Here is a 20,210-nt window from a genome sequence, read left to right on the forward strand (position 1 = left end):
TTTACATGAGCTAGTGAACAGTAATTAAACTGCGAGCAACTCCTGAGTCACTTGGGCTTCTTGTACGTATCAAAACGAAGGACTTATTGCACCGTGTTCATGGGCCCTTCCCACGATGACCGACGCATGCATTCGCGGAAAAGAAGCATCAATTGATGATCCGATGTCTTCTTCTTCTTGGCTTAACGACCTTACAGGTCACGCCGGCCATTTCTGGCTTACTAGACTTATTTTACCACGTAGCCGGGTAGTCAGTCCTTGCTACGGGGGAACGGTCCGGATGGGATTTGAACCCGGTCCGGCCGTGTGGACTGGCGCCGTTTATCACATGCACCACCGGACGCACCAACTGATCCGATGTATGAAGTATTTTTAAACTATCACCAAAAGCATTCTGGGCTAGTTCATGTATGTATTGCCGAATTTATTCGTTAGAGCTTGTTTGTTTCAGTAGTGTTCAACATTATTCGTGTTGAAAAAATGGCTATGCCTACTTGATAACCCCCGTAGGAAAAACAGAAAAGAACCCATAATATTGGCCAGAGGACATCTAGCGGAACGAAAAGTAGCGGTAAACCTATTCTCATATCTAACGAACGTTCAGCGAAAATTTCATACAAATTGGTGCAGCCGTTTCGGAGGAGTTTGCACACGAACACCGCGAAACGAGAATTTTATATATATAGATAGCATTATCAAAGTTAAAAAACCTTGTTTTGCCGAACTGATTGCATACATTTAGGCTCATTCTGATATGAATTCTACTTATCGCAAAAAAAGTTTACAAACGATGTAAAATCTCACTTAAAAGCCATTTCGTTCGGTTGTCTTATTTCCAACAAGATGTCACTTACGTTAGTTATAGTACAATTACCATCATTTACATTTGAAATTATACAATGTAAAACAAAACCAAAATGTCAAGCAAAACTTTATCTTCTCTCGATGGGAATAGTACCATCTGCTACAGCTCCCGACTTCAGTTTTTACCTTCTTCCTCTTCCTCCTCTTCCTCTTCCTCTTCCTCGCCCTCTTCATCATCCTCTGTGCCGGATCGGGTTGAGATGCATTCCGGTCGCTTGCCGATCCATTTCCGTACGCTACAGTACAGGCGATCATGCTCCGGTGGCTGTAGCTCGTAATAATCGTCACACTCGTAGTACGCTACCAGGAAAATGTTGCCATTTTTCTTACGCCTGAGAAAGAATCAGAAAATGGGGAACGTCGAGAATGTCACCGGCACCTGATACATGTCGTCGAGTTTTCCCCCCAGGGCGCCATTGTTTCTTACCTGTTGTATTTCACCACATAGCCGTTGTCGATCTCGGGCGCCCTTACAAGCCCATTGGCCATGCAGGACAGATCCAACCGAGCGGCCAGTTCCGGTTCAAGGTCGGTTTCCTCCTGAATGTTTTGACCCCGTTGACCGGGTTTCCGCTTACCGTTTGCGCCCTGCTTTCCAACCGCACCGTCCTGGTCGTGTGTTTCATCTGCAAAAGAAAAGGTGAGGCAAAGGACAAGTGTTAGTGGAAAAAAACACAAGACTAACATCGGAATATAATTTTATGCATCGAACACACGTCCGGCACATCCTACCATTGGGCCACAAGGGAACCCAATTCAAAATAAGAGAGGGAAAAGGCAAAGGAAATGAACAAAACTTTTGGTCAAACTGTAAATCCCACTCCTAACTGTGTACTGCCAGAAGACTATAGAAAATGCTTCGGAACCCAACTATTTCACTGCTAAGGGTGTATACCATTGGTCAGGGATGTTCGACTCGATGCACCGAGTCCGGTTCACAGCTGAGCAAAAGATTAATGTATTCATTGTTTTCACTCGAAAGTGCATGCTTGCCTACATGAGATACATGCTTTCTGACCATACCGCAAACCATCCACCCTCTGTCTCTGTCAAGCACCGGACAGCGTCCCGGAAAAGTTTACGATGTGATGTGTAAAGAACGTGCCACGGTAGTCCCTTTTTTCGGGCCCTCTGCACACTTTACATACCAGGTTTTGTAGTTTTGCTTTAATGTTACTGTCCCTTCGTCCTTCCACGTCAACGAAACAATGTCGCGTGCCGCGTTTGAACAGGACCAGGATAAAGTTGAACGGTAAACAATATTCATAACGAAGCGTATGATAAACTGTGCCATTCATCTTGTCCATTTTACCCTCCACTGGTACCCCAAAAAAACGGTGAATATTCTCCTTACCAATGGACAAACTGTGTAATTGGCATTAGAGTTACCGTAGCTTAGCTTATGTGCCAGTATGTATCGGAAGGGTTTTGTGGATGTTTGATGCAATGGGTTGGACGGTTGGAAAAGTTTTTTTTAAATAACATCTGTAATGGAATGTTTCAATTTGGTTCGCAACGTGAACACCATGGGAAGTGAAAGAGAATTTTCACTCCACTTAATTGTTGTTTTTGAATTGGAAATAAACCGCACTTTGATTTGGTGTTGGTGTACATTTCGTAATTATCGAGCTTGCTTTTTAGAATCATTTACTAAACAAATGTACAGCGTGTTGTGATAAGTGTTTTGTTATAATTAATTAAACAAAATTACATGTCAATCAGAGCGCATTGTTACATCATTTGCATTAATTTCAATAACAATGTAAAAAAAGTGTGTCCAATTCAATAATATGGTTTATGCTCGTATGTAGAATTACATTCAACAATTTATATTTATATTGTCTCGAAGCAAAAACAAAAAAAAAACAGCAAAGTTCCCACGGATTATTTACATCATCATAATTTACAATTAAAAATATTAAAAAACAATCCAATAAGCACATACATTTAATGTACACAATAAATCGATTACTCTCCTGGCATGATAACATCACAGCTTAATCTGATTAAACACTAACAAAACTACGAAATAATAAATTAAAAAAAATCCCAGTGAAACGAGAAAAAACACACCCTGTAGTAACAAAAAATAATGTGAAATAATCGTTCGGTACAATATTACAGGCTCCACTCTCTCTCTCCCTCACACACAAACCATTAGTGTGGTAAAATTTATCACCCGGATGAACACGTTTTATTGTATCATTAATCTCCTTCGCGAAAATCCTGCACACGATTGCCACCCACACCTACTGTTCTTGCGATCTCGATTCAACTTTTTCCTAGAAATGGAAGATTCGCTTTTTTGTTACGTATCAGTTATGTTGCTGTTACGGAAGATAAAGCGGAAACATAAAGATTATAATATTGGTTTGTTTTTTGTTTCTACTGGTTCCTTCAATAATTTCGATCCATCTGTTGCATATTCCACGTTGTTTTACTAAAATTTCAATGCTCTTTAATTTTTTTTTGTAAAAGCATTTCAATGCTAGAACTTCCGGACCAGCCATTTTGACGGGAAAGCTTGAACTTTAACCACATTAATTTTTGGAGTTAAACAATTGAATGGTAGTTGAACAATAAATTTTACATTTTTATTATAAAGTACAATCTCTAATAAACAATAAAATATACTTCAACTCTTCGAAATTGATAAAAATTAACCATGAACGAAAAACGGTTAAAAAGCTTCGTAGTTCTAGTGTTAATCATATTAAAATTCCGTAGTAATTGCAAAAAAATGTATTAAAAGTACTTTACTAAATTGATCCAAAAGCGATTTATCCGTCAGTGTGCGATGAAATTATTTTTTCCTAATAATGGGAAACCCATGTTGGTGTTGTATTTGCTTGAGCTTTACTCTTCATTCGTTATTGGTACTCTATCAAACCCGTTTCCGGCAGACACTTGGATTACTATGCAGCATCATTTGTGTGCCTGCCGTGGAACATCTGCCAGTTCCAAAGTACCCCCTATATACATCCGCTGAAAAAAAGAAACCAAACGAACCTGCACTGCAAAACAGCGAACGAATAACCCCACGTCGAGTGGTGAAATAATTCATCAAATTGAAATCCTTCCCGTCAAACCCGGATGTGCCACGGCACACGGTTCCGTGCCGCAAAATTAAGCGTCTTGAGCGTCTTCTCTACAACGAAGCAGCCAGTAGCCTAGCAAAAGAGAGCAAAGGAAAGGCCTCAAGTGGCACCGAATCGGAAAGGAAAACTTCCATCCTTCAAAACCTCTCGAGATCCTTTCAGGCACGATTGAACGGGAAAATGTGAGAACCTTGGTAAAACTTTATCCAGTGGCGTTCCTTCCGTTTTTCGTCAAGCGTTTTTGGATTTTTTCGTTGTGAGTACCTACGCACTGCGTGCAACACGAAGAAGCAGAACAAAAAAACACATAGTAACACAAAATTCTTAACGAACAAAAAAAATACATCACCCATAAACCAACCTTACCACCATCGAAACTCGGTTGACTAATGGAAAGGGCTTACCAATCGGTTCCGGTCCCCGATATCCTTGCAATCCACCCTCCACCCGGTTCCCGGCATTATCCCCAGCGGACAGTTGTTTGGTAGTCTTCTCTTTTTGTTTGTTGTTTTTCTTTGTCCCGTTCCAACGCCCGGGGAGAAAGTTTTGTGCGTTCGCACAAAAAAAACGTCTCCTGCCGTTGATATTGAGATTAATATTTTTAGCACTGATCCGAACGGGACACGCCGATAAGCCGACCGTTGAAAGCATTCGTATGAAAGTTTTTTTTTACGAGTTTCAACACTTTTTTACGATGTTTAGCCTTTTATTAAAGGATGTCCGGAAGGATGGGCAAACGCCATTAATGCGCTATTAATAAGAGGATGAAGAGGCGTTTTTAATGTACTGCGGAGGCAGAAAAAACCTTGGGGGCTAAGGGTGCTCCTGCGTTTGCAACTGGTTCAACAACAAACTAATAAAATTCAATATATGTACTTTCTGTTTTGTAGTGCTGATTGAATGCTCTTCAAAAAAATTCTTCAAAGTATACATATCTGGCAAGAATAGTTACGAACACACGAACACAATTACGAGATTATTCCTCCCGGTTCGTAGAGTTCTAATCCCGTCCACCATACAAATATCACTATCTCCTGATACAAATCTGATTTGATCCATTGCATAATACGTCTGATTAGGTGTCGGTGTTCTCAAGTGTGCCAAACGATTAAACCCCTTTAGGGATCATCTAACTATTACGTAACGCTGGTAAGTGAGGAAGGGTTTACTGAGAGCGTTACGAATTAGGGAGGTGGGGGGAAAATACTTTAACTTTGTGTTATTTACCAAAAGAATAAGTTTCTAAAATTCTTGATTACTCTTTACGACAAGGCCATATGGATTTTTATTTGATTTGAACTAAGATCCTGAGGACCGAAATGAGTTGAGTGTTTATTCTATAATTTGAAAAAAAAAAACATCATTTGAAAGACATATTGGCATCGCGTTCGAAATAAGACACCTGGAGATGACGTATGGCCAAATAGAAATTGAAATAAAAATAATTGCTGAAAGACGTTTTTATGGACAGTATGTCTGAATAGCACAAAATAATTTTATATTATTTCTAATTCTTGTAGCTTATATTGTAGAAATAACATCGTCAGAAATAACATAACATGTTAGAACTTGATGTACATGAGTAAAATGTATACTTTATGACAAGATATAAAGTCGGAGATCGGATGCAACCGTGGATGGAGGACTGCAGCCCTGGACCGAGTTTCCTGGAAACGGATTGGCGACCAGGCCATGTCTACGCGACGTGCTCGACCGGGTACAGGCCAGAAAAGAAAAGAAAAAGACAAGATATATCAATTGACCAACCCATGTAACATGACATGAATAGGACAGGAAGATTCATTCTCGTCTGATTGAAAATCACAATTTAGTTGCATAGAAATATGGTGAATTTAACGATCGAGGATCAGGAGTTCTATATGGACTTGCAACCTTAAAGGTCTTCTTCTACAATACAGTAACTAATAGAGAGAGGATGCTTCCAACGTTACATTTCGTTACGATAGGGCAGGAAAATCTCATTTTTTGTATGGCGTAATAGATGAATGATCCCTACTCAATATATTCTCAATACAACCGCTTTGTTGTCTGAAGTATAGTGTTTTGCACACATTTCCCATGTGCAAACTTCCAGCAACACCAACTCTCTCTCTCTCTTTCTCACTCATTCTCGCCATAACGGGCTCAAAGGATCAGATCCATCGATTTCCCACGAATGGGGGAGAATCGTTAGCTGCCTAACACCGGTTTGGCATCAACGAATCTAATTAACACAAACACTAGATCCAAAATCCTCCTGTGATTAAACGCCTGAAATTGGATTAACACCGATCTGCAAGCACACACACACACATACACACACGAGGACGCACGCATGTTCTAAGGTTTTACCGGTTCATAAGATAGCATCCTTCCCCAGGGAGTCTACACCACGCCATACCACGTGATGACGCGTTCCGATCCTATCGAATAGGCACCGGTTTTTCCCACCGGTGCAGACGGGTTCCATCAAGCATGTTCTCAGCGGAACCGAACATCCGAAACACCGGCGGAAACTTGTTCGAAACAACACACCACACACAGACTTCCATCGACCCCGTGTGCCACGTGTACAACATGCCGACCCGCACCCGTCATCCACCCGTCTGACGTATTGTTCCGTAACGTGGAACGTATTATTCGCGAGTTTTGGTGTCCGAAGACACCACATCAACGGGCAACGATGTGGAATGAATTACCAGCCCGAGCTGGAAGTCAGGAAGCGGAATATCGACCAACGAACTGGTGCTTCATTGACCCAGCCCGACGACTACCAGGTTCATTGTTCGATGAAGCTTATTATCGGGTCCGACGATATCGCTGTTGGGATCACCCGCCCGAAAACGTCGAAACACTGACGGGCTAAGAGCGATTAGTAGTCGAAAGGCAGGGAAAACCCCGGATCGAAACGATAGCAATGTTTCCAACGCAGCGCTACGGTTCAATTGGTTGCCGATGCAAACATTGTCCTGTTACGCCTTTTTGCCGTGGGAATGTGGGCGCGCGCGTGCTGTTTGTGAAGTCATGCAAACCGTAATGGGCCAAGGTACCTTCAGCAGAAGCTTTCGTTTCGGTTTCGGGATCGGTCCCAAGAGATCTCGAACCGGCTACCGGATGGTTCATGATTAGATTCGGCACCACGCTCACCAAGCCGTTGTGTTGGTTCCGACGTTCTCCACCAGTGCGGATCAGTCCAATAGTACCAATGACCAATTCTGACATTCCAGCAAAACAGTCAGCTCGCCCCCCGAAAGAAAAGAGCCCTGGAGATGGATAGAAGTCAATTTGCAAGCGACTAAATGAAATACCGATTACACGCGTGAGGCTCGTTCTGAGACACGGATCTAACGTTTCCTTTCTGAAGCTTCCTTTTCATCCATCCTGAAATAGGATGAAGAGAAAGGGAAAAAAACACACCAAGCATCCGAGTTTGGGATACAAAGCACTGACTAGTGTACGTACGCTTACGAAGAAGCGGATTTGGAGATGCTTATCGTGTGGACGTTGTACGATGTTTATTCAGCCAGTGTGCACGATAGGAGATCAGCACCGGTACAAGTAGCATTACTGTTAAGCAGTCAAAGTATGAGCTAGATTCCACAGACGTTCGTATTTGTAGCTTCCTTCCATCGTATACTTTCGTTCACACGCATTTTGTGAAGCTCTTTGATGCTACAGTTGATGATCGGAGCAACAGATTGATGGGTTTCCGAAAGCTTTTCATTTGACATGGGTTTCGTTCCACTGCTCATGTTATGAAATGATATTGCGTTTTGATCATCTTTTTTTATTGGATCGTTAAAGCATTATATTTACATCTTTTGATCATTGATATCTTTAAGTGGATTTAAAAAATTAATACTTATACAAAAATGTTTGCTAGCTTATATACCGCAAGCACATTAGTTCATGATTTATGTCGAGAGGTGATAAATTGAATGGCGCCTGGTGGCGACTTTGACGAATAAATGTAGTTATAAAATGACATCAAAATAATTTCAGCTTTATGATATGGCCAAATATGTTTTCGCAAAACACTTCTGCAGGTGACGTAATGCCCGATGATGGAGGGAGAATAGTAATACTTCACCGATATAAAAACCCATCCGCGGTTGTTTTTTTTCCATCAACTATAGGAGTAATTAATCATCTCCAACAAAACCAGAAATTAAAGATATAGAAGAAACACATAAGGATATTAAAGACTAAAAAAAGACATTAAAAATATAATAAGAGTGTAATTTAATCTGCCACCATCTAACGATTTATCAACAAAATTAACTATAAATCTGGTAGCATCTATCAAATTCAAATTAAATAGTAAAATGATTTATGAGGACGTGCATGGTTCCATACCAGCCATAATTTATGACCATAATATCATCCATTAAACTACCTGAAGATGAGCCATTTTTAAACGATCCAACAATGAAGGTGGATATTAAAATGCACCCATGATGGTTTGCACATAAAACCAGATTTCCACTCTACATGTCTAAAACAATGGTCTGCATGGGAAGCTGATGGCGTTCAATACCATTTCAAGTACGTTGGCACACCTTAACGCAGCTGCATGATTTAACGCGAATAAAACAACGCGGTGACAGTTGGACAGCATAAAACCTCTTACCCATATATGCGTGGTTGAACACTATGCCAGGGTTATAAATCTGGATTCCATACCCGACCAACCACAACAGCGTGCAACACACAGATGGAGATGATATATCAGGAGCATCCATCGTGTGTGTGTCCATGCAAATAGCTAGCGAAAAAAAAAACAAATAGTCCACCCCCATATGTATACCCGTTTTGGAGTGGGAACCATATCACCGGCTAGTCAGCTAGCTCCCTAGTCCCCGAGCAAACCACAAATAACACTCATGGGTACTGCCGGACTGAAATCCAAATTCATCCGTACGACCGAAAAGCGAACCAACGGAGGAAGGGGAGCGTGTGGAGAAGCCAGAAAATTGATTTACGATTTGTCGTAAAAGTAGAGGAAGAACATAGCAAATTGTTTCGTCCATTTTGTACCGCATCCAAATCCGATTTAGGCATGCCGAAAACTCAACCCCGGTGAAGGTGTTTGTGGTTGTCAAAACTCGTCGTTAATCGAAGTTTTCCACCATCAAATGCATGCCGCACATGGTCGGGTCGGGTTGCGTACCCGTCAGCCTCCTGGAAACCATCCCCAGAACGGTCAAAGCGGTTTCTGTTGATTTCCTTCCCGAAAAAAACAAAAAAAAAAACAAAAAACCCGATGACGCTCAAGTGATCATAAAAATCAACATGCCTGTTGTTTTCGGAATCGTCTCACAAGCCCTAACTTTAGAGCAGCAGTAATGCGCCACATTTTACGATCCACACGATCCAGCAAACGTACGGTCCGAAACTTATCAATCCCGGTTTGTTTTGGGGGACAAACGATCGTTCCGCGCGGGTTTTTTCTGTGCACGGGTGAGAACAATCGAACGTGAGGAACAAGTGTACTCGTGCTGGGTTTATGGAAGACGGCACACGACCACACGATTTTATGCCAGGGGAAACCAAGCGAATGGAGGCAGCAATCAATTGCCAGAGAGGAGGATATAATCGGAACGCGTGCGTGGTTTTGCTTCCATGGTAGGAAAGGTCCGTTCGAAAAGCCACGGGGTGTCACCAGGAATAAAACACCAGTTTCGGAACGGAATGGGTTTTTAATCGGCTTGCCTTCCGGACTAGCTAACTTTAGTGTTGACATCAGGACAGAAAATCGTCAAACATTCGCTAAACTTGCGACACTAATCGATGTGATTCGTTTCTTAAACAACAAAAAACTGTGTGCAATAAATATGTGCAAAATATTGCACCTTCGTAAAATATGGCAGCGATCCGTGACACGCTAAACACCACAACAAACAACTATTTCGCAGGATTACAAAAATCCCACGGGATTGTGGAAAGTGTCTAAATAATCTAAACCATACCGCCCATATAAGTGTCAACGTCAGGTCGTAGCCATGTCAAACACACGTAACTACTTTATCCCCGTGCAGGGAGATTTTTTGTTTTCATTTCCGAATGCTTTGTGGTCGTAATCGTAGATCGATTCTTGTTTTTTTTTGGCAAATGATTTCTCTACCAGTTTTGGCAATAAGTGTACAATCCGGACCGAATAAAATATGGGACCACTTATAATCTAACCGTTTCTACCAGGTCGTAAATTTACGATCTTTATTGATGCAGGTCCGTCCATTTTCGGCAAATTCCTTTCTAGTGCAACTAAAACGGAACGGAAATGTGCTTTAATTTAAATCTTCGTTCTTAGAAGCCGTTCATCCGCTCCGTGCAGCGGATTTAAGGCTAAATATAATATCGTGTTAGAATTGTTTCAGTTGAACGTTGTTTTACTGTTTATATTACACAACCAATTTTCAATAAATCTCACATTAATTCTTCCCCTTCTGTATGTGACCTGATTACCTATCGGGATGAATCGGGTAATTAACGAACGATCAACTTAACCGCAAATAAATAAAGTTGACACTATGCTACGATGACCAATTCGCCCTGAGATTAATGATCATTTACCGATGGAGGTGTTAATTAATTTCCCATTACCACATATTATGAAATACGACAAATTGATGTGTGTAATCTAATTACACCGTTGGACAGTTTGGATGTTTTATTTTGTATTCGTTTATTTCATCAATCTCTTTCATTTCTCTATCGAAAAGAGGCAAAAAATTATTGCATACGAATTGTGTTTAATTTTACCATCCTATAATATGTTCTCGGCGATTATTATTTTTAGTACGTAACCATTTGTTGGTCTGCATTTGAGGAGGACATTTTTCATAAAAGTAACTGCCACAAACCAATCTTGGAACCACGTTTCAACCCATACGAGTGGTCTCGTTTACAGGTGAATAGTGTTCAATTTAATCTATATTGATCGTATTACACAATCTCTCCGTATGTTCTCTTCCTTTCTTGGGGTTAGAAAATACCCGAAAAACCTTTCGTTCGCCCATACATAACATTCGTTATTTGCCTGTTTCGTTCACGTTCGAGTGCGGACAAACCCCTGTGTCGCTCAATAACTTTCGTAACAAGCTCTTAAAATGTCATCTGCTATTGATAGGCGGTAAGGCCCACGAATATCCAAACGTTTGTTGGTTTCATTCATTTTCTGCCGGTTCTTCTGGAGCTCCAAAAATTTATGCATCTCCTTACACACACGGGGGGCCCACACGGTCAGTAATGGTGGAATAAGTCACAAATGGAAGGGAACGAAAATTGAGAAAAAAAGCACCACACTTAAAGCAAATCTGTGATCAACCGGGCTGGGTAAAGAAAATAAATATCTACAAACATGGGCTTTAAGTAGCGACACACTAGTCGACCAGGTACGAAATGCCCAATTCAGTAGTGTAAACAGATCACCTAGATATCACCGAATGCTCAAAATCAATCGAACATCCTCCTCTTAACTCTACTCTTCTAGGTTCAGGTGTGTGCTTTTTTTGTATTTCATTTTGAAAATGTTAGCGCCCACACTCTGGTTGAACGAAGTGTGCTGCCAGCTAACCCATCCGAAACAGCTGAAACAGACACAGGAACAACGTCTCATCCTCTCGATGATGAATCGTTTGCCGATGAACGCGGTACGAAACTCCCGCACACACAATTCGCTTCGTAACAGCAGTGACAAGATTTAATAATATTTTCTTCTAAGCCCTCTCTGGGACACTCACGGGTTTGACACTATCATGGTGCGTGGTGGCGAATGTGTGCAACCCCTGGCATGGAACACACACACAAAATGCACATATTTATTAACACTTTGTCAATAGTCCAGTTGAGTGTGATCATCGACATATAAGGGTATGATCCTACACAGCTTTTTTTTTTGGAGCAAAGCAGACCGAAGCAGACACAAAAAAGCTTACTATCTTAAAGGGGCCCGAAGGAAGTCAAAACAAACGACCAGAAAATTAGACCCACATCGGTTCGTGTGTTATTCATTAAGAAGCCGTTACTAAAAATACAATCAGAAAAAAGCAATTCTTTCGCCCCAATAAATGGGATTTTAGACAAATAGACAAACAAATAACACGATTGTTAAAGATTTTGGGTCCAAAAATGTGGGGTCATAAATCAGATCACATTGGTTATGACAAATTAAGCTCTCGTATGTGCCACTCGATTGACGATGAATGAGTGTGTCCAGGCGGTGGTAGATAGCACTTTGGTACGAGTGCACTTTGCATTATTAATACTCGATTGTTGGTTAATCACATTGGTGAGGTAAATAATCGATGATCTGCCGATCATAATCACCGTTCGATAGGGTTTCCACCATGTGAAAGAGGCCTCTCGTTGGAGTGCTGTTGAAAGCTTCTCCTCAGTTAAGGTTATGTTTCCCTTCCGTCATTAGGATGTAGTCATTAATACCGATTGATTGCTAACTAACCGGCTAAGGAGTTCGGTATGTTCATTATGATGATAATGATTATCAATTGGCGTGATGCTTACGGTATTAAGCAATGGGTCACCCAAACACCCCCCAGTGGACCATGTTGTTTGCTGTATTCTATACTCCTTTCAGCATTTCCAATCCCGACACTGCTCGGTACGGTTGAGCATATAAATTACCAAGCAAATAATCAATCTCTACCTCATCACTGGCTTCAAACCTTACCAGCATATCCTCAGCAGCTGTGTATCGTTCATCGCTCAAAGGTTAATTTGAATAAAATGTCGATTTATATTAATTTTCACACCAACGGCTAATATTCCTTTCCCTCGCGCTCACCCCGCACATGGATTGACTTCTGCAGAAGTATGCATTCGATTGCGATTCCAGAAATTGTTCGTGCTTTGTGTTGTGTGTTGAGTGACGTTGAAAGCGCATGGTTTTGGTCACAGAAACATAATGAGAATTCGATCGATTTCGACATCCCTCGAGGTACGCTAGTTCATTTGAAGGAAATTAATTTTAGCATGCGACTAACAATGATTATCATGCTCGAGCAGCTAGGAATTTGACATGCTTTACCAAGAGGGGCGATAGACCAAAAGGATCTTTCAAATACTAAAGCTTTAATTAACTGAAACTGTTGTTTTGTAATAAATTAAATTGTTTAGTTACTCTGTCTTATAATAAGAATTTGATGGGAAAGATTCTCATTCAGTTTTAACCAAGATTCAGTTCACTTTAAGATTTTTCAAACTTGGTCTTGGACGTCGATTTCAATCCCTAGTACACTATCGGCGTTAACATTGCACAGTGGGCGATTATTTCTGTCTTTTTTCGTCCCGTGTACCATTCCACCAACGCCCAGTAAAACGTTTTAGTGATCTAACGAGAAAAAAACACCCGGCCCAAAGAACCAGCCAAAATATTGACGGCTCCGAGCGTATCTACTCTTTGTGTCACATTTAACACTCCAAATGGTGCCAAATTTAAGGCAAATCGTAAAATGGTTCTTTTTTTTCCCTCGCTCAGCTCACTGCGGGATTTCGTGCACCACGTCATGGTACTACTGAAGATAACTTTTTTGCAAGACGAGACAGAATGGACCGGACCGGAAAAGAATGTCACTTGACGTATTAGGTTCGTTCACCAGGCCGTGGTGAAATCTGTTCCGGTTTGCCAGAATCTCAGCACCTTGGATTGGTTTACTACTCCGACTTTTGGGTTTGGCAAACTTGTCCGCTTCTGTCGCATCACCAGATTCAGTCAGCAGTGGGACGTCACCGACACTTCCTGCATTCCAATACGACCCGAAGAGTCATTCCATTGCGTACGGTTGTAAATTTTGACGTTCCATCCCCGAACGCTAGGAGAAAATCTTTCGCGGAAGGTTGAGCAAAACGGATCCCCCCGAGGGGGTAGTGCGGAATGGTGGAGTTCGTTTTATTGAATCTAATCGGTGAAAATGTTATAAAGCTGAAATTGGAATTTTCATTTCTCGCCATCAAACTGACTCGGTAGCCTCTCGATGTGGACATTATCAACCGTCACTCATTTAAAATGGCCACCCAGTACAGTAGCGCAGTAAAGTAATTCGGAACGATTGCATATTTGGTGCCATTTTCTTTACGACACTCATAACCATTAGAAGCGAAAGAGGGAAATTATGTACCCCAAATAATGGGTTCGTTATGGAATCAAAAGATACCCAAAATTATGACCTCAAATCCCGTTGCCAAACCGCCAACTCAATAAACTTTAACGGGCTACGATGACTGATCAAGATCGGATGATAACAAACAAATTACCTTTTCGCTTCGAATTTTCCCTTAACCATTGTTACCCTTTCTTACTCACCCAGTTTTGACCGCTCGTGTCTAGACACGCTCGAGACGGAAGACCAAAGAAGCGAAGGACCAGTCAGTTTCCGAAATTGCTCCTTATCAAGGCATCGATCGATACTCAATAGTTTGGTCGTGCAAACAAATTGCCCCCTCCCCCAACGTTTTCCCTCGCCCATGCGTTCCTGGGAACTACAATTTTCTCCACACTCCACCCCCTTCCGAAAAATGTCCAAAAACCGCAATAAACTCCGCACAGCTCCATAAATTACGCCACCATTCAAAAAGTGTGTGTGAGCTTCGGCGGCCCTTCGCATCACATAAACTAAGCATTATCGAGGAAACGTGTTCAGCGTGTCTAGCAACAGCCGGTGTTGCACCGGGACCATCGTGCCAAGGGGTCTTTGCATTCGCTGTGGGTAGCAAAAACACCGGCCAGCTGTAAAACAGTAGGTGTTGGTTTCGGTGCTATCTGCCAGTGCTGCTTGTGTATGGCAAGCAATCGTTTCAAAGACGGCAGCATCTGGAAGAAGCGCGTGCCCCAAAATTGTCAATGACATCCGTATATACACCATACGAAACATATCAGCATGAGCAGACCATCCATGATAGAGAGCACTTTGTCGATTGTGGACGCGTGGAGCCCTACCAGAGGTGAGTCACGCGAGAAGATGAAACATCTTCTTGCGGAATCCAAACCTCCGCAACGGTGAAAATGATCGTGATGAAAATGGTGATGCTGATGATGATGCTGATGAGGAGGATGAGCACAGCATATTGATGTTACGTCCCCATCTTTTGCGTGCGTGTGTTGCGACATTGGCAAATTAATTTCTGGTGTAGTTTTAATTGGTTAAGGTGCGTCCGTTCCTCGGTTTTTTTTCTTCTCCTCAAAACTATCCATTTCGGGATATGACACACTCCGCCGGCACCATGTGGTCGTTGTAAGCGCGTAAGAGGTTTTTAATGGTTCTCCACCAAACACTCCAAATATGACACCACCCCTCCACCCGGTTTATGGACCGATCTGGACATTCTCAGTGTCCGACTGTCTGACCGCAAAAATCACTTCGTGCGTGTATCACACCGGGTTTTGCGGGTACGGTTTCCTTTGTGAAATCAGAATCATCACCCACAGAGGGAGGTGTGTTTGTGTCCACTCTGCCCGTTCTGGAAAGTCCCCTTCTCCGCATGCACGAAGCTCGGCCCACGGTTGACTGGCTTTATGTGTGTCCGGTATGTGTCAGTAGTAGAATGCCGGTATGCCCGAGATGGGTATGTACAACGCCCCAGCTAAAACCACCAACTGGCCACAGGTTGATGGTGCCATTTGCATAACTTCCAGCGACTCGACCCGTCGACAGCTACCACCCAAGACATCCCCACCGGTTTTTTGCCCCCGTGCTTCCCAGCTCTTTTGGCAGGATGTTAATAAAAGTGAAAATTGAATTCGAAGATTATTAAATCTACAACGCGCGTTATGGTGGCAAACGGCAGATGGTAGATGGTAGAGCAGACACAAGCGACACAGAATGAGATTGGTACGATGGAAGGCGTCGTAAAACTTTATCGACATCCTGTAGGTGGCGAGACGGACTTCCAACACTTGCGCTTGCTGACTAAAATTAGTAAATCCATTCATCCATCCTACCAGCTAGAACATCTAGATGACTTCATCCCAATTTCGGACGTTAGACAAAGTCGATCAATATGAAAGATTAATTCTGGATGCTTTCTTTTGCTGATAAACGGTACAGCTTGAAACAAGTTGTCAACACCTGTTGGAAGGGTTCGAAGACATTATCACGTCTGGATCACCCAGATGCAACGCACGAATAAAGCGGATTACATAAAATGCGCTATTTTTATCACTTTCATCAATCCTATTCCATCTCCAGAAAACAAAACCACGTCGTAATTTGTTAGGAAGTGGGGAAAAAAATAAACACAGTTACGTTAATCACCCAACCAACGAAATCTAATCATGCATCAATTTGGATGCAAATTTCCAGAACATAACAGCATAAGCACGGGACATAGACGGGAGGACGGCAAACGAAAGAAGATCTTCTCAGCAAACAAACAAAAAAAACACCAACCAGTGTGGTGGGGATTCTTCATCCATGTCGTAGCTTATTCAAACACTTCCAGTTACACGACCCAACAACCGAACGCCTTTTGTTCGAGTTCCCACTTTTTGAGCACCCATTTCACGCTTTCCGGGTGCGATACGAGCCACGCGCTCGAATCCCTTTGTTCACACGTGTATCACCGTGCTCGCACCCTTTGCCGCTAACCACCAGTACGCCAGTGTGGCTAATAACGATGCTTAATTTATTGATCCCTTATTTGGGAATAGCGACAGCATCGAGGTGCGAGTAATCTAAGCCGAAAAAAGCATCAAACGGCATGAGGCGGAGTTTCCTCCTTTCCCAATGGATGGATTAAAGGCTTACAGGGCTTTCCAGCATGTACGAATGGGAAGTGTAAATATCTCACAAAAACAACAAATTTATGTGCAACTTTAAGCTATTTATAAATGTATTTTTTTCGACCTTTAGAATAGGCAAGATTTCTTAGCGAAAGAGTTCCCATAAGAAAAAATCAATTAAGACTTAAGTGCAAGTAAATTAGTTTTAAAAAAATCAATTAACACGTTAAACCCTGTAAAAAATAAGCTTATAAAGTGATGAAAAAACCTCACCAAAAATGATTCGAAACGAAAAAAAGTCTTAGGCAAACACCCATTCGTGAACTTAACGCAGGGAAATGGGTAACTTACTATCATTGCCCAACAATCTCACCTAACTACGCTTTTATTTCTCATCTCATCCACTTACTTGCTTGGTACGGTAAGAAGAAAAAAACACAAATCAAAACCACTCGCAATCCCTGCAGCACGATGGTCTCATTCGCGTTGGAGAATGAGTTCATAAATAATAAAAATGCTCCACATACCTGGCTTCCCAATATTCGACATCGATCTTCCAACGGATCTGGTGCTGGTGGTGGTTTGGCGAAGATGGATTACACGATCACATACAATCGGAAACACTTCTTCAATGTGGAATCGTGCACGGGAACAACTCTCTCTCTCTCTCTCTCTCTCTCTCTCTATTCCATTCTATGCCCCCCTGGGGGACATTCCCTTCGAGATAGGTATATGTGGAGATAAATCGTTCCGTTTATCATTTCCATTCCAACAAGCTTGCCGATGCTAACGGCCGGTGGTCGTTCTGTGCGCTGCGGTGTATCAAATAAGAAAAGCTACTCCGCACCACAACTTGCAGCGTCTAGACGTCCGCAAAAAAAACATCAAGGTGTTCAGTTCTATATCTCACAGGTGTAGTGGCATGCTTGCAACTTTCTAGTACAACTACCTGCATATGCGGAAAACGAGGTACGTTACCTTTACCATCATCCTACAGCAGCATGCCCTCAAAACTTGGCACGGAATGTAGAATTTATTCATCGTTTTGTGGAATCTCTGTCCATTTGCTGACGTGCCGGTTTGCATCATCTTCCGGGCCGTGGATGGGTGTGCAAGTGGTGCTAAAACCACCACTGGCAAAGAAACAAAAGGGAACCAATTCCAATCCCCAAATGCCGCTCCCTCGGAAAAACTCGGTGAAAGATTCCTTCGATTCTCCCTTCCTGCCAATCCATAACTTACATTTTTTTGTTTTACTTCCTTACTAGTATTTGGCCCATTTCCCTTCCGAAAGGAAGCTGGAAGGAGTGTACAATGTACTGTATAATTTATTTAGCGTGCCTAACAGAAAACCCGCAAATCCATCTTGCTCCAGTATTCCAGTGCCTCTGTACCGATCTGGTGGTTGAAAATAAATGGTCCATTGTGGCCAACAGTTATACTTCCTTTTGAATGTATTGCTGTGTGTGTGTTTTTGCCGCTCTATATTTACTCAATTCTTATTCTGATGAATTGCAGTGTGGCAGAATTTTTGTATGAGAAAGAAAAACTCCCCAGAGTCGGGAGCCCATGCACAAGATGGCCCCGATGCAATTTTTCTATCCCGTATGTCCCTTTTGGCTGTTAGAAGCACTCGTTTAAACTCTTGACCACCTTCTTTTGGGGATGTTTTTTTTTTTCGTTGTGGTTTTATATGGAAAATAGTAAGTGGATCCTTTAGCTGAAGACGCGACCAAACATACCGTGATCGTAACCGGAATCGGAACAGGATAAGACAAATATGGTGGCATCAGCTCTCAACCAACAAAAAATACAACGTTTTTTCCTTCGCTTTTGCTACGATGCTGGGAAGACTTTTTAGGCAACATCAACCAGGAAACGATGGCACACTACACTATCTGTCTCGACACAATGCAGCCAATCATGCACAATCTGTACCGGTAACCGGTCGTAGAGTATTCGTTCTAGTTTGGCTTCCTGCAAACCGTAGCTACACCGAAGTACCAATCAATTCAATTTGTTATCCCTCGTTAAATTTATTCCTCTCAATTTCAGCTTCTGGCAGTTGGGGGTTTCTTTTTTTCCTTTCTTTACAAACACATTGAACGTACGATAAAGCGGGTGGAAAATTTGCGACCCTTCGAGGGCGCGGAGTATTTGAAGCGCGTGAGATGCTTCCCAAAAACCACAACCACATGAAAATCGGAAGAGAAAAAAACTACGGAAAAGAGCTTTTAAGCAGCTTTTAAAGTAGCAAACAAAGTAAAAAAAAACGGGCGAATAGATATTTCACTAAAGCTTCACTCACCTGGTACACATGCCGGCAGTTTGTTCGATTCCCATTCATCCGTCTCGATGCTGCAGCGTATTTTGGCTAGCTGCGGTTCCTGCAACCGGTAGCCCGATTTGCAGGTGTAGTGTGCCGTCACATACTCTTCGTTGTCGTCCACCGTTAGCCGGGCGGATCCGTGTGCAATTTCCGGTGGCTGCTCACAATCTTCGTACGTTTCTCCGTTGACCAAACCTTCCCGTTCAGATGCGTTTCGGCACAAATTCCCCACGGTGGATGAGTGGGTTTTATATTTTTTTTTTCATTTAGAAAAAGAACCAGAAAAAAAGAAAAGAAACTCTCCATGTTAGTGCTTAATCAAACAAGCGTATCGGATATTTGTAATAGCACCGCTAATCACACGCTAAGCGTGCGTTCTCCCATCAACCCTCCCGATAAGAATCATTCCAAACGATCAAAACAAACTCGAGCATCCTCCAGATTTTTTTTACGTCCACAGAATACTTGCCACTGACCACTGATTGACAGTTCAGGCCCCCGGTCCGACGTCAATTGATCCCAAAAAATCAGTCAAACCAAACCAACCAGTCCGTCAAACGCGTCGACTGAACGCTTGTGCTCGGTGCGTTTTTCACTCCCCCAAAGAAAGGGGGGCACTCCACTAAACACCGCAAGCCAATCTGGAACCTATCAGATCGTGTGTCAATCAAAAATCGATCGCAACAAAAACCGGACACACCGATGGTTCTGGCGTGTCGTGGCGAGTCTCCCATCGTCGACACTGAGCTGCCTTTTCAAGTTTGTTGGAGGCAAACGGACACACTGGGAGGTCTCGATGTAACAGATTATTAGCATCTTTGTCGCATGCACATTTGTCGTGAAGATGTCCGAGATCGGGATGGAATTTAGTGTATATTTTTAGATTTGAATTATTCGGATTAGAATTTTCATATTGGTGAACGAAATATTGCTAAAGCAAGGAAGATATATTAGAAGAGAACAGTAGTAAAAATTGACCTGTCAGCTGCCAGGCTCTTGCTCGCAGTGTTCTCAGCAGGACGATGAATCGAATGTAATTTCCTTTTCGGAACGGACATCCAATCTCCGGTAGATAACAAATGGAATCATTTGTGCTGACCCAAGCTGCCATCCCATCACAAGCACAACATTGATGCACTATTTCTAGAGGACTATCAGGCACGTCATAAATGATTTCAGGCAT

At 42.3% G+C, this 20,210-nt stretch overlaps 1 protein-coding gene across 1 annotated transcript in view; it reads right to left on the reverse strand.

Annotated features, from left to right (window-relative positions):
* Positions 1-20,210, reverse strand: part of LOC125769260 (fibrillin-2-like) — a 79,764-nt gene that overhangs the window by 40,030 nt on the left and 19,524 nt on the right. Inside the window, exons 2-4 of the mRNA XM_049437886.1 lie at positions 19,007-19,222; positions 1,292-1,490; positions 991-1,196 (exon numbers count right to left, since the gene is read on the reverse strand). Coding sequence (XP_049293843.1) covers positions 991-1,196; positions 1,292-1,490; positions 19,007-19,222 — 621 coding nt within the window. The remainder of the gene's footprint in view (positions 1-990; positions 1,197-1,291; positions 1,491-19,006; positions 19,223-20,210) is intronic.

The sequence above is a fragment of the Anopheles funestus genome, chromosome 3RL (assembly GCF_943734845.2).
Source record: "Anopheles funestus chromosome 3RL, idAnoFuneDA-416_04, whole genome shotgun sequence".
Lineage (NCBI taxonomy): Eukaryota > Metazoa > Arthropoda > Insecta > Diptera > Culicidae > Anopheles > Anopheles funestus.